Below are 15,777 nucleotides of genomic sequence, written 5' to 3' on the forward strand. Positions count from 1 at the left end.
CGGGCCCCTGTGTGCATACGCTCGGCGGCGTGTGTGGGGGACCTGGCCCCCGGCCAAACTGCCCCCCGGGGGGGAAGGCAGGAAGAATGGAGACATTAAAAGTAAAGATCCGGGAGCCTATTAATAAAGAGACTCAGAGCACGGGGGCCAATCCAGGGTCAGCTTTCCCCCGTCTGCAGCCTCACTCTCCCCACGAGAGGGGAACGGCAGACCTGATCCCAGACCAGTGCTCCAAGACGCTTCATGAACACAGGCCCTGTAATGTCTATGCGGGCCGGCTGTGTGGAATCCCTGAGCATGAAAACCAGGGGGATTGGAGGCCTCTCCAGAAAGGACGAGGGTCAAAGCGCTATTCATTGGATCCGGCTTAACACCAATTAACCCTTTGCAGAATAGTGTTACAGGAATGTTTCTGAAACTCCATAGTTACATCAGCAGTAGGACATTCAGTTCCGTCTGATTGAGCCGTAGTTTGGCCATTTTAATGCACGTGCCCAGTGAGCATGTTACCGTGCACAGGAATACATCACTTAGTTAAAATAACACAACCTTACTGGATCTTCTTTTTCATTTTTGTTCATTCAGCATTAGAATATTCAGTGAAGCAGAACATTCTAATGCTGATTGTTACGTCAGCATGAGAATATTCAGTGAAGAAGAACATTCTAATGCTGACTGTTACATCAGCATTAGAACATTCAGTGAAGAACACTCATCACATATCAGTGAACGTCCACCTTAAATAGTCTCCAGCCAGCAGGCTGACTAAATAACTGTAATGTAATGCGATGCTAACGCTAACGGTACCTGGTGCAGGTCGTTGCCCAGCACAAACTCCTGGAAGTAGCCGGGCGCGGCCGAGGAGGCGCGGATGGCCTGCCACAGCTTGTGCTGGCAGCTGCCCAGGTAGTGGGAGCGCACGCCCGGCTGCAGGTTGTAGTTCCTGAACACGTAGGCCTTCAGCGGGGTGCCTCTGTTCACGATGGTGCTCACCGCTGCCACCTGGTGGGGACCAACGCAAAGACAGTTCTGACACAGTCGGGTTTGAGGCAGAAAAATGGTAAATGGTAAATGGTTGGCATTTATATAGCGCCGTTATCTAAAGCGCTGTACAATTGATGCTTCTCATTCACCCATTCATACACACACTCACACACCGACGGCGATTGGCTGCCATGCAAGGCCCCGACCAGCTCGTCTGGAGCATTTGGGGGTTAAGTGTCTTGTTCAGGGACACTTCGACACAGCCCGGGCGGGGGATCGAACCGGCAACCCTCCGACTGCCAGACGACTGCTCTTACTGCCTGAGCCATGTCGCCCCACGCCCCACGCCCCACAATAAGGCTATGCAACCCTAGTACTGGGCTGTGTACTATGGTTGGCGTTTCTATCGAGCCTTTATGCAGTGCTGTACTATTGATGCTTCTCATTCATCCATTCACACACACCAAAGGTGACGGGCTGCCATGCAAGGCACCAACCAGTTTGTTAGCTGCTCAGGGACACTTTGATACACCCAGGGTGGGATTGAACCGGCAACCCTCCGACTGCCAGACGACTGCTCTTACCGCCTGAGCCAATGTCGCCTGGATACTCAACAGCACGCTAACAAACTACACATACTAAATTTTAGGATACTGTTATTGTCTGTTATTCTATGACAAATAAATTCAGTCGGGCCAAAACCACCAGACCCAAGGAGATGTCAGCACACAAACACAGTACCGCAGTGTGAATGGACGACCCCCCCCCCCGTTACCGTACGAGTCGGCCAATAGCAATGCTCGATCCCCAGCTCACCTTTGGACACTTGGCGTTCCTCGCTGTTTCCACCATGAGGTCCGAGCCCATTCGCTCCCTGTGGAAAATCATTATCGGGTTTGGGATATTTGCTAGAATACTCAAGTAACATTTCTCCAGTACAGTACAATAAGCAACGTTCAAAACAAATGCTGAGTGAATTATAATGATGCTTTGTGTCGGTAAGTGTTGTCTGAGTGAGATAATGACATCAGGGCTATGCCTTATGCAGTTTGAATGCTCTTCAACAACGTATCGCTTACCATATTATGTTACATTCTACTGAGCAGACGCATGTATCCAAAGGGATTGTACAAAAAGTGCATGCCAAGGTCATTCGAACAAACAGCAGAAGTAGTCAAGTCTAGTACACATAGTAAATATACCGAATCCATAAATAAGTAACTACAGTCCATACAAATGCAACAGTTGCAGGTTAAAGTACAATGAACAACCAGGGCTAATTACATATCGTCAAGATCTGAGGCTGGAATAAAATCCAGCAAACACAGGGCCCTTCATGCCACCGAGTTTGAGATCACTGGGCTTGAATGACCTGAATGGGCGTGGGAGGGGAGGGGGTGAGGGCCAAACAGAGCAGGGTAAACAGTCCGGGGGCAGGGAACGCAGTCCAGGGGTAGGGAACGCAGTCCGGGGCAGGGAACGCAGTCCGGGGCAGGGAACGCAGTCCGGGGCAGGGAACGCAGTCCGGGGCAGGGAACGCAGTCCGGGGCAGGGAACGCAGTCCGGGGCAGGGAACGCAGTCCGGGGCAGGGAACGCAGTCTGGGGCAGGGAACGCAGTCTGGGGCAGGGAACGCAGTAAAACGAAGGGGTGAAGGTGGTGAAGAAAGGGGCCGGGTTAAAGGGCACAGGGGGTGGGGTAAAGGGCACAGGGGGCGGAGCCCTACTTGAGCAGGGTCTCCCAGGCCTCGCTGTCGTAGAAGGCGTGGCTCCAGCCCATCTTCACCGTCCCCACGATGACGTTCTGCTTGAACACGTCCGAGCCCAGCTTCCTGTACAGCTCCTCACACTCCTGCAGCGGGATCTGAAACACGCCCAGCATGAAGGCCAAAATGGCCCCTGCGGGAGGAGGGGGGGGGGGGGGGGGGGAGAGACACCTCAGAGACACAGACAGACCCCACCTCCTCTCTGGCACTGTTCAGGGAAAGCTGCCCAAACCTGTTCCTGGAGATCTACCGCCTTGGAGGTTTTCACTCCAACCCTAACCAAGCACACCTCATTCAACAGCTAGAGATCGCACCAATCTGCTATTTAGTAGAATCAGAATCAGAGAGGCAAAATTAGGGTTGAAATGAAAATATGGTAGATCTACAGGAACAGGGTTGGGCAGCCCTGCTCTAGCTGTTGAATGAGGTGTGCTTAGTTAGGGTTGGAGTGAAAACCAACAGGATGTTAGATCTCCAGAAACGGAGTTGTGGAGCCCTGCTCTAGCTGCTGAATGAGTTCAGCTTGGTTAGGGTCGAAATGAGACCCTACAGGTAGATCTGCAGGAAAAGGGATGGGCAGATCAGGGTTGGTCAGGGGCTCTTAAACTCGTCCTCTGTATGCTGACCTTTGATAAAATAACAACTGCAACCCCTGGAGAGAAGCTCTTAAGTGTACAACATGTGTTTGACCACACAGTGTCACAACCATCTGCTGAGAATTATTGAGAATCTGGGACGGCCAACAGGACATAACTTCTGTTTACTTCAGAGGATCTGCAGTGTTATTCAGCCCAGCTCAGACCCACCAGTGCTGACTCCACAGATGTAATCGAACAGCTGGTAGATGGGTTTGCCTGTCAGGTCTTCCAGCCGGTGCAAAGTCTGGAGAGCAACCAGTCCCCTGAAAAAAACACACACACACACACACACACACACACACACACATTTTATTTGTATTTGGCCAGGTTTGATGATCCCTGCAGTACAGTACCTTCAGCAGAAGCGATACAGTAGCCCAGTAGTCCTCGCTCCTGGTCCTGGAGACCCGCAGGGTGTTCCGGTTTTTGTTTTCACCTTAATATCAGTGACCGATTGACATCCAAGAAACCAGGTGTGGTGAGTTAACTGCGTAATTAACTGCTTTAGTTGTCCGATTAAGTGCAGAGTGACAACGACTCTCCAGGACCAGGAGTGAGGACCCCAGCACACCCTGTGGCTCTCCAGGACCAGGAGTGAGGACCCCAGCACACCCTGCGGCTCTCCAGGACCAGGAGTGAGGACCCCAGCACACCCTGTGGCTCTCCAGGACCAGGAGTGAGGACCCCAGCACACCCTGCGGCTCTCCAGGACCAGGAGTGAGGACCCCGGCACACCCTGTGGCTCTCCACGACCAGGAGTGAGGACCCCGGCACACCCTGCGGCTCTCCAGGACCAGGAGTGAGGACCCCAGCACACCCTGCGGCTCTCCAGGACCAGGAGTGAGGACCATCAAATCGGACTCTTGAGGTCACCGATTGGCCAAAGATCCAGCTCACCCGTTGCCCCAGGTCTAAAGCAGTCCCTGATTGGAGGAGAGCACACACTAGCCTACGCTCTAGCCGGGACGAGGCGTACCTGGTCCCCCCGCCGTCGATGGACAGGACGCGGATGCCACGCCCTTTGACGGGGTCGGTGTAGCCCACCAGGGTGAGGGCCTCCCGCACGGCCGCCTGCAGGGAGGGGTCGCCGGCCTGCCTCAGCCTCAGCAGACAGGGGATGACCTTCTCCTGCAGGGGGCGCACAAGAGCCAGTCACAAAGAGCATTACAATAGAGAGAGGACCACCGTAGAGGGTAAATCACTGTGCTTAAATCTGCTGATACAGACCTAACTGCTGTTTTTACAATGGGCCCCTGTGGGGAAAGCTTCTTACCATGAGCTGTCGATCTGTGTTTTTTTAGTTTTGATTGGGTTCGCATGACTCAATAGATGGACTGTTGGGTGCGAAGTGGAAGGGTGATTTGGGCGAAACGGCGTTAGCGCAGAGATAAAAAACAATTTATCTCACGGTTGTTCACCGTCGCACATGCGCTGTGCCTTGAGATTGAATGCTTTCTCTGGCTTTTCTCAAAGAGGAACGGCAGACTTACAGGAGACTGACTAATGGCTTATCCGGCCTCTCATGTGGCTCGGCTAAGAAACAGAACAGGAGCAGATATATGCGATTGTCATCCTTCTCTTTTAAACACTGTAAATACACTGGTTACGGTTCACGCAGTGGATCCCAAGGACCAGTTGCCCCAGCTATGAAATGGCCTTAAGATCAAATTGTCTTAAATTGTGACTTACGCACAATTAAGCAGTGACTAAGCAGTGATTTATAAACGTAGATATAATATGTTCGGATCTGTTAATGGCTGTTATTGGTTAACAGGTCCATTGTAAAGCACGTTCACGCGAGTTCAAATTGGAGTTTGCGTGAGATTTACAACATCGCCAACATAAGCACCTTTTTTCGGTCTCAAACATAAGCACAAAATTAGAAAAGATCTTAAGTTTGCTTTTAAATGAAAAATCATTTTTTATAAACGTGGCCCCAAGACTGAAAACCAGAGTAGCAGAGACACAAAAAGTCAGGGAAGTACACTGGTGACCTTGGACGTCTCTGGGTTGAATTCTTTGGGCAAGGCCCTCGCCCTTGACCTGAATATCTGAGATATAAAGCGTGGAGCCGTGTATTTCCGTCACGTGACGCACGCGGCCGTGGCGGTCCCAGGGCAGACCAGCAGCGAAGTTCTGTCTGACGGGTCAAACCTCCTGTTGCCACATCAAATACAAACCCCCTCACGTATACGCAACACAAGGCAAAGAACAGCCCAGTGTCCTTCTGACTTTGCACGTTTACAATATTCCTATACATTAATTGCACTATACTATACAGAAAGAACCAAAGGTGACCGTTATTTTGATATTTAATTCCGTTAGACCTCAAGTTAAATACATAATAGTTTCGGATTCAATTACTTTTCCCTGCTCGACTGAACTGGCCTGGTGCCATTGTGCCAACCACGAGGATCAGAAGGCGGGGTTTTGAGTAGTATTTCAAGAGTTCCAAGACACCGGACAAGCTCAGCAAAGCGTATAAAAGGATCTGAATCCAAAACAATTACATATGTCAATTACATATTTTACTGTAGTTCCTTTTCAGCCAACAACAATATTCCAAAGCACAAACACAGTAATACATTTGAACTAAGAGAAAGGAATTTACTGTAATAGGCTAGGGCTGCCCAACCCTGTGCCTGGAGATCCTGTAGGTTTTCATTTCAAACATAATTTGGCACACCTGATTCGACTCATGAGCAGCTCAATGAGATCATCAGCGGTTGAGGTGTGCTTTGTGAGGGTTGGAATGAAAACCTACAGGACGGTAGATCTCCAGGAACAGGGTTGGGCAGCCCTGCTCTAGCTATTGAATGAGGTGTGTTTAGTTGGGGTTGGAGTGTAAACCTACAGGACGGTAGATCTCCAGGAACAGGGTTTGGCGGCCCTGCCCTAGCTGTTGAATGAGGTGTGTTTAGTTGGGGTTGGAGAGTAAACCTACAGGACGGTAGATCTCCAGGAACAGGGTTGGGCAGCCCTGCTCTAGCTGTTGAATGAGGTGTGTTTAGTTGGGGTTGGAGTGTAAACCTACAGGACGGTAGATCTCCAGGAACAGGGTTGGGCGGCCCTGGCATCGACCTAACACTAAGCAGCCAGAAGCAATGTGAACGGTAAATCAAAATGGCTGCCGGTGCGGACCCACCTTGACGGCCACGACGCGGGTCTCGGGGAACTCCAGCAGGTGGTAGCTCAGGTCCTCCACGCGTTTGGTGTAGAGCTTGACGTCGGACGCCCTGTGCAGCGCCTGGACCAGCGCCCGCGTGCGGTTATCCACGCTCACTCTGGCGATGATCTGGGACCGATATAAAACTCGAGCATTAGTCAGGCCCAGCGCAAGGATTCAGTCAATCAGCCGCAGTAATGAGACTGAATCCTCACTCAATCAGACAAAGAATTCAGTCAATCGGCCACAGTAATGAGACTGACTGATACTGTCTGTGGATTCAAAGGATTCAGTCAATCGGCCGCAGTAATGAGACTGACTGATACTGTCTGTGGATTCAAAGGATTCAGTCAATCGGCCGCAGTAATGCAACTGAATCCTCAATCAATATCTGTCAAAGGATTCAGTCAATAATCAGCCACGGTAACGCGATTGATTCCTCAAATCAATCAGTCAAAGGATTCAGTCAATCGGCCACAGTAATGCGACTGAATCCTCACTCAATATCGGTCGAAGGATTCAGTCAATAATCAGCCACAGTAACGCGATTGAATCCTCAATCAATCAGTCAAAGGATTCAGTCAATCGGCCACAGTAATGCGATTGAATCCTCAATCAATCAGTCAAAGGATTCAGTCAATCGGCCACAGTAATGCAACCGAATCCTCGATCAATATCTGTCAAAGGATTCAGTCTAGAGTTATTTCTGAGTTACTTGCCAGTGTGATGCCACCACATTGGAATTTAAATGCGCAAAGCTGATCAAGACACAGAATTGATAAAATACACATAAAAATAAAAACACAACAAATACGTCGCAACGTACAAGACAGACGAAATGTTTTTAAGAGTGGAAACGCATTGTAAAAGTCAGCCATAAGGATAAAATAAGTAAGAAATCAGGATCACGAGAAGCACTGCATCATCATCCTCAGTAATGCGGTGTAATCATCAACTACCCCCAGGGAAAATGCGCAGTTTGGCACCTTAAGAAAACAACAGGGCACGGGCTCCTGGGAACATTCCAGAAGGTTCTCCGGCCACGTGACGGCCCTCAGGGAAACGGGAATATTCCGGAAGGAGCGTGGACAGTGGTATAGGTTTACTCATCGAGCTTCGCATGCCAATGGCCGGCGATTCCAGGAAGGTGAATCGGAGCTATTTTTGAACGGGGGATTCAGGGAATCTCGCAGTCGAACGTTTGTGCAGCGGAAACATGACACCCGCACAGCAGCCACATCTCAGTCACTGACTAAAGCGATACGACCGTCCGCAAATAGAGTAAAATGCGCAACTATTTTGTCGGATCCGTTTAGGCAAGTACGCATTCTATGTACGCTTTATGTTAAGGCACAAGCGTCCGGGCCGCGGCGGCCATCTTGTGATGGCACCGCTCACGGAAGTAGGGAAATGAACAGGGTTGAATGGAGCCGCACCGTCATGCTTCGTTCTCGCTCTTTTACAGCACTGTTTTCAATGGCACGACTCACGCGAACACACAGAGTCGAGCGGCTTCGAAGCCCGACTTACATCCCAGGCTTCAAGGAGGAGGAGCGAGCGGAAATATTTGCCAGTCAAATGAAAACACAGCGGCCGCCCGGCTGAGCCGTTTTAAATGCAAGCTGAACAGCACGTCCCGAAAACCACAGCTATTCAACTGACAGCTGGGAAACCGGTCTGGCCCACCGGAGAATTACGGTTGGCCCTCCACCGGCAAAAATTGTGGCTATGTCCACTTTGCCTAGATCAGCACAGCATTAGCATAGCTCCAGCTCCATAGATTCACCTGTAATGGGCATGCATATTTGCATAACTTTTACGCAATTACGATGCATCTTTTTCATATACAGGTTTACACCAGAACATAATACACCCCCACATAACTTTATGCTTCCTATACAAATACGCGTGTATACGTTACACTACGTATGTTTATAATATAACATAGATACATATTTTTGCTCTCCTCCAACACGCTTATTCAGCAAATGATTGACCGACGTTTTGATGCAAATTGCAAAAGCTCCATCTTAACTGCTTCTGCACATGCAATCAAGCATGATTAATTCATTGCAATCGTTTGATGAAGATGATAAAGACTAGGTGGGGAGGAATAATTGTAGCCCTTGTGGTCATAGAAACCATTGGTCCTCCACGGTGATAAGACCTCTTTTCACTTTCACACACACACTCTGTTCTCAATCATCAATTCCACAAAGAAGGTACAACTTTGTGGTTTGTGTCAACAGGGACTGCACAAAGGCATACAGCAGTCTTTATCTATAGCCTCCTGTAGTCCATATTTTTACCTAAACAAATATAACAAAAATGCAATGACACTATAATTTTTTGAGCATAGTGCAGGTGTGTAAGTGCATGTGCAGTGCATGTGTATACATTGTGGGTGTGTATGCATGCGTGTGTGTGTGGTGCAGGTGTATACACTGTGTGTGTGTGTGTGTGTGTGTGTGAGTGTGTATACACTGCATGTGTGGTGCAGGTGTATGCACTGTGTGTGTGTGTGTGTGCGAGAGAGTGTGTATACACTGTATGTGTGTGTGTAGTGCAGGTGTATACACTGTGTGAATGTGTGTGTGTGTGTGTGTGTGTGTGTGTGTGTGTGTAGTGCAGGTGTACACACTATGCGTGTGCGTGTGTGTGTGTGTGTGTGTGTGTGTGTGTATATACAGTGGATAGAAAATGAATACACCCCCTGAACATTTTTTCAGATTTACTTGACATATAGCCTGTAATTAAAGTGCAATTAATGTTTTTTCTACAAATCTACATACAGTACTTAACCTTTTCAAAGTGATAAACCAATTAAAAAATTGTTTTAACATTAATTAAAAATGAACAATTGCAATAAATTGGTTTGATAAGTATCCACCCCCTTTACTGAATCATCCCATAAACTCTCTCAGGAAATGGCAAATTGCCTTCAAGACCAAACAATAGCTAATTGCCTCACACCTGTGTGAAATCACAGCAATTAACTTGATGACATGAATAAAAACAGCTGTTTATCATGGTCCCTTAGTATGCAAGAGCAGTCTCACTGAAAGGCAGAAGCATGGGCTCCAAAGATCTTGCAAAAGAAGTCTGTGAGAAAGTTGTGGAAAGGTACACATCAGGTGAGGGATATAAGAAGATTTTGAAGGCATTGAAGATACCTTGGAGCACTGTTAAGACCATAATTAAGAAATGGAAAGTGCATGGCAGCACTCATAGTCTGCCAAAATCAGGGCGTCCGTCTAAACTGGATGACCGGGAGAGAAGACAACTGGTCAGAGAGGCTACCAAGAATCCAATGGCAACATTGAAAGAGCTCCAGGATTTTATGGCCAACAGAGGGAAACTTGTGCACCATACAACTATATCAAAGATATTGCACACATCTGGCCTGTATGGAAGGGTGGCAAGAAAAAAGCCATTTCTCAAAAAGGTCCACCAGGAGGCCCGCTTGAAATGAGCAAAAGAACACCTTGGGGAACCTGCAACAAAATGGCAGAACGTTTTTTGATCTGATGAAACCAAAATAGAAGTTTTTGGCATGAATGCCAAACGCCATGTTTGGCGAAAACCCAACACCGCTCATCACCAAAAAAACACCAGCCCGACTGTGAAGCATGGTGGTGGCAGCAGAATGTTATGGGGATGTTTCTCATCTAAAGGGACTGGGGAACTTGTCAACATTGAAGGGAGGATGGATGGGGCCAAATACAGGGATATTCTGGAGAAGAACCTGTAGAAATCTCCAAGGAGACTGAGAATGGGTCCAAAATTCATATTCCAGCACGACAATGACCCAAAGCACAAGGGCAAAGCTACCACTGAGTGGCTTGGAAAGAACAAGGTGGAAGTGCTGGAATGGCCAAGCCAAAGCCCTGACCTAAATCCAATTGAAAACTTGTGGAATGACTTGAAGGTTGCTGTCCATCAGCGCAAACCAACAAACCTCTCCCAGCTTGAACAGTTCTGCAAAGAGGAGTGGGGGAAGATCTCCAAGTCCAAGTGCACCAACCTTGTGCAGAGCTACCCAAAAAGACTGGTAGCTGTAATTGCTGCCAAAGGCGCTTCCACCAAGTATTGACTCAGGGGGGTGTACACTTTAAAAATTAGGAAATTTCAGTTGTGTCCCTCTTTTTTTCAAATTAAAATAATTTCACTGCATTCATATGGTATGTTGTGTTCTTTGGGTCAAGGAAAAACAAGTCCCATTTTAATCCATTAAATTTACATTCCGTGACACAAGACATAAAAATATTGAAGGGGGGTGTATTAATTTTCTATCCACTGTATATATTTATGTGTGTAGTGCAGGTGTACACACTGTATGGTGTGTGTGTGTTTGTGTGTTTGTGGTGCAGGTGTACACACTGTATGGCGTATGTGTGTGTGTGTGTAGTGTGTGTGTACACTCTATGGCGTGGGTGTGTATGTGTACACTGTATGGCGTGTGTGTAGTGTGTGTGTACACTGTATGGCGTGTGTCTGTAGTGTGTGTACACTGTATGGCGTGTGTGTGTACACTATGGCGTGTGTGTGTATGTGTGTATGTGTGTGTGTGTGTGTGTGTGTGTGTGTGTGTAGTGTGTGTGTACACTGTATGGCGTGTGTGTGTATGTGTGTATATTTGTGTGTGAATGTGTGTGTGTAGTGCAGGTGTACACACTGTATGGCGTGTGTGTGTATGTGTGTGAGTATGAGTGTGAGTGTGTACACACTGTACGGCGTGCTGCAGTACCTTCTCTCTCTGCAGCAGCAGGCGTTTGGCCCGGTCCTCGCTCTCGCGCTGCTCCTTGCTCTCGGCGCTCTCCTGCTTCACCTCCTCCGGCCCGGCCGCAGGCCTGTCCTTCTCCGGCGCCAGGCTCTTGGGCTCCGAGCGGAACTTGGGCACCAGGGGCGCGATGTAGCTGCCCACGAAGGCCTGCATGCTGGGCCCGGGGTTGGGCAGGTAGTGTCCGATCCGCTTCTTCGGGGAGGCGGGCGGGGCGGGCGGGGCGGGGCCGGGGTCCGGGTCGGGGGGCGGGGCCTTGTCGGAGACGAGCGAGGGGACGAGGACGCGGTCGTCGGGCGGGGGGGGCTTGGCGTCTTCGCCGCCGCGGTCTCCCGGACTCTTCTCCTCCGCCTTCGCCGCAGTCCCGAAGTAGGCGTTGACGTGGTGGGCCAGGTAGGTGTACGTCTCGCCCAAGTTCACCGCCAGGTAGCTGGGGTGGAAGAGGTCGGCCGTCGGCTTGGCGACCGCGGTTGCGGGCTTGGTCACGGCGGCGACCGCCTCGCACGAGCCCGGTGCCTGTTCGGTGACAGGAGCCGTCGGCTTCCCGTCGTCCTGGGCGACCGTTTCGAGGCGCAGAGGCCCATCCTCTTCCTCCTGTGGGGGTGGCGCCGTGGCGACGGCGGGCGGGGCTTCCTCAGCCGCCTCCGCCTGGGCGGGCGCGGGCCCCGCCTCCCCTCTCCCGGCGGCCACCGGTTTCAGACGCGCGATCCTGGAGAGGAGGTCGCCGTGCGTCCCGCTGACGGCCTTCGACACGGAGTCCAGCGTGCTCCTGATGCGCGACATGCGCAGGCTCAGACCGCTCCACCTGCCCGGGGACGAGACGCTAGCATGGGCCCCGCTGGTGCACAGCCCCAGCCGCTGACGCAGCCACACAACGCTCCTCCCGGTGCTCTGGATCCGCCTCCAGCTCAGAGAGCCGGCGCTGTGGCCCAAGTGCCTTCGGACGCAGAGCCTAGACGGCAGGCAGCGCTGTGACCACAACAGCCGCTGGGCCCGGGTCTGCCACAGGCTACCGAGCCAACTCAAAGTGAACGCGTATGTGTCCCAAACCCATCTAACGCTCATTCCTCTGCCCGGTTCTGCGGTTGGACTTTGCTCTTATATCCTCCCTTGCGATATGCCTTCATTCGTATTTGAAATCACGTCTGGAATAAAAACAAACATTGTGATGTTAATGATATTGAACGTTTTCACGTTTTCACTGGTCAGAATACACGCTGTGAACACCCTAGACAATTTGGTGTGATGGGTGTTCACAGGAACTGCTGTCAACCCGAAAACAAGTCGGTCTATATACTGTAAAGAACCGGATATCGAACAAGTTTCCTCTTGGCACATTTAACGCAACACGCAACACGCAACATTCTCAAAATAAACAGAAAAGTCGGGTGTCTATAAATACCATGACAGTCATTAGAACAGCTATCTAGGTTAGCGAGGAGTTAACGCACAGGTCACGGTGACACTGCCTTGCACGCTAATGTTACTCTAGTGAGCTAGCGAACGCTAAATTGTCAATAACTTTTCGAAAGCCAAGCAGTCGCAGTTCTTATATTAGGCTCGACAGCTAATTATCTGATTTGGCATACAAACTCTTTTATAACGCATTCATACGGAGGCGCATAACAGCCCAGAATCGCAAAAGTTAGCAAGGTAGCAAGCTACAGTTAAACATGAAAGCGTAAGCTCCCATTGAATAGACAGAAAAAAGCACCAGGCCTAACCGTTAGAAAACTCTTTAAGCGTAGCTAGCTATCGGCGGGGTAGCCAAACAAGCTAGTTGTTATTAGCCGTTTGCTACATCATACGATACACACGTCACCCGCCCAGCTGTGTTGCCATAAACCAGATGACAAACAGGTCTCCAAGCAACATTTACCGCCTAACCAATTAGCTATTGTGCCATATTTCATCATTTAGTCCGAGCTAACCACATCAGTATCCTGAATCATCACCTTACTTGGCAGCTAGCTAGCAAAATATGTTGTTTTGAATGAATTACCTTGTAATGTTGTTAGCATTAACTAGACTAGCTACGTTAGGTAAATCAAATTCAAAGCTAGCAAACATGAAGTAAACATTAATTTTATTAACATATTGTAGCTCACAATAATATTGTGAAAGCAACGAGTTCCACTGAGAAGCACAGCTGGCTAGCTAGATAGCTCTCGCTAACATCAACATTGACAAACTTTCAAGCTGGACAGAGCGAGAAACGTACCGTCATCCATTCCGATCTATTCAAGACCACTCCACTACTTTTTTTGCTTGTGTGTGGAAACGGGAAAAACGAAATGTCTTTTAGTTAGCCCTGTAGCATATTCAGAGGACGAGAAAGCAGGTCACTCGCTTTCACGTCAGTTAGACTAGCTAGCTAACGTTAGCGAAAGCTAATTCGCTTTCGAGGGAGGGGCGGTTCATGGTGAAGGCAAAGTATTGGCCACGTGGCTTTCATACGCTCTCTGGTAGGCCAGGCGTGTATTTGCCTCCAAGAATGCATGATCTCGATTGGATGGAAGTGCCCCTCCTGATGTTTACGGCTCGTGCGGAACAGTGGTGAGAAATGGCCTTTGCAATTGTGCGTTCCGATCCCACACTATGTTGGTACACCTTTTTAAGCTTTTCCAATTGCCGTTATGACGTGAAAGCGTTAGTAATACAGGCAAACACCTTAATAGTGCATATACCGTAGAGAAACCTTTCTAATAGTATCAGGATTGAGGGTCCAAGCCTGTGCTGAACAGTATCTTAGCAGGTCTGTTACATTTTTTGTCCAGCCTGTGATGGTTTGTTTTCATTTCTGTAGGCCAGGGGGCTCTGTCCCCCAACCACAGATCTTGCATTGTCAATTACAGCATGCTTCACTGGAGTTTGAAAACCAAACTGCATTATAACACAAACAGCAATACAAATCTGTGAAGTAAGGATCATTTTCCAGTTCTATAATGCTGTTCCATGGTCTCCAGCTAAACACACCAGTATCACAGAAGACCTTTGTCGCCTTCTTATGATGGTCACCCTGGGCTTGGTACAGTTCTATATAGACAAAATATCTAGCCTACAAATAATATATGACAGTTCTGTTAATTGTCAACTGCTGTCACAAATGGACACTTGTACTGCATCAATCTATTCTTCTCTATCTGAAATGTATGCTGCTTAAAAAATAACCAATCAAAAATTGTCACAATTGTTTAACGTTTTAGATATATTACCAGATACTGGAGGACTAATTAAAAGGGGTGGGCAGACATTATGAAAATAATACAAGGCTATTTATAGAAGGCTGTTTATATAAGGTCTTTGGAATGAGCTGCAACCTAACCGAACATTTTAGGTGTTGAGAAATCCCACCAGGATAGATATCTTCAGTCCCAAAAAGAAACGTGTGGGAAAAACAGGACATCTGGTCAGCCAGGTTATACTACAAATGTGTCACTGTGAATTTTCAGTCCAGTTAAGTAAACCACGACCACAGGGATCATGGTTGCTTTGATTTTTGCACGAGAAACTCGACAGCAATAAACAGGAAGAGCTCAGCTTTGAATTCCACTGATCCAAAGCAGGTGACCCTCCCACTTGAGCAGGGGGGTCTGATCTTATCCTAAAAAAATGGCTGGTGTGGGTGCAGGTTTGTGTTTTATCCCAGTACTACGACACTCTTTCAACTAATTATCTAATCATGGTCTTCAATCATAAATAGAATGTCTTGGTGCTGGGCTAAAACAAAAACCTGCACCCACAAAGGCCCTTTTCAGATGAAGGAGACCCCTGTTTTAATACGCTATATTTCACACTGTAGTTAGAACCTGCGCAGTCAATGTGTGGTGGATACAGAGACACCTGGTGGACAGGTCAAGGCTTCACTTCTGAATAAATAGTAATTCCTGCAGGAATAGAAAATGGTTGGCATTTATATAGCGTCTTTATCCAAAGCACTGTACAATTGATGCTTCTCATTCACCCATTCATACACACACTCATACACCAACAGCGATTGGTGCCTTGCATGGCAGCCCACCAGCTCATCGGGAGCATTTGGGGGTTAGGTGTCTTGCTCAGGGACACTTCGACACACCCAGGGTGGGATCGAACCGGCAACCCTCCGACTGCCAGACGACTGCTCTTACCACCTGAGCCAATGGAGATAATAATTTGAAAAAGTATTAGCGAGCTGGTAGTAGTTCTCAGACAGCACTGCTATTATTGTTAAATGAGAGGGAATCTAAATAACCACATCCAAAAGGATGTATACATAACTGAAAGACTAAATTCATGATTATGGATAACATTCATTAGTCATAGTGCCATTTCCCACCATAAACCCTATTCTGTCCTGTAGGAGAGAGCAGAAGAACATCTCCTCTGTATGGCCATCACAGTCTACTGAGCAGACCTGGGTCAAATACGTCATTGTTTTGGATTCAAATACTTGCGCCAGGCAA

The 15,777-nt window shown here is 48.6% G+C and overlaps 1 protein-coding gene across 1 annotated transcript in view; it reads right to left on the reverse strand.

Moving 5' to 3' along the window:
• Window positions 1–13,725, reverse strand: part of pnpla8 (patatin-like phospholipase domain containing 8) — a 23,711-nt gene extending 9,986 nt beyond the window's left edge. The window contains exons 1-8 of the mRNA XM_061229737.1: window positions 13,554–13,725; window positions 11,300–12,477; window positions 6,532–6,681; window positions 4,363–4,514; window positions 3,555–3,649; window positions 2,710–2,881; window positions 1,801–1,858; window positions 808–1,002 (exon numbers count right to left, since the gene is read on the reverse strand). Coding sequence (XP_061085721.1) covers window positions 808–1,002; window positions 1,801–1,858; window positions 2,710–2,881; window positions 3,555–3,649; window positions 4,363–4,514; window positions 6,532–6,681; window positions 11,300–12,397 — 1,920 coding nt within the window. The 5' untranslated portion in view covers window positions 12,398–12,477; window positions 13,554–13,725. The remainder of the gene's footprint in view (window positions 1–807; window positions 1,003–1,800; window positions 1,859–2,709; window positions 2,882–3,554; window positions 3,650–4,362; window positions 4,515–6,531; window positions 6,682–11,299; window positions 12,478–13,553) is intronic.
• Window positions 13,726–15,777: the final 2,052 nt, after the last annotated feature.

This window comes from Conger conger, chromosome 19 (assembly GCF_963514075.1).
Source record: "Conger conger chromosome 19, fConCon1.1, whole genome shotgun sequence".
NCBI classification, from domain to species: domain Eukaryota; kingdom Metazoa; phylum Chordata; class Actinopteri; order Anguilliformes; family Congridae; genus Conger; species Conger conger.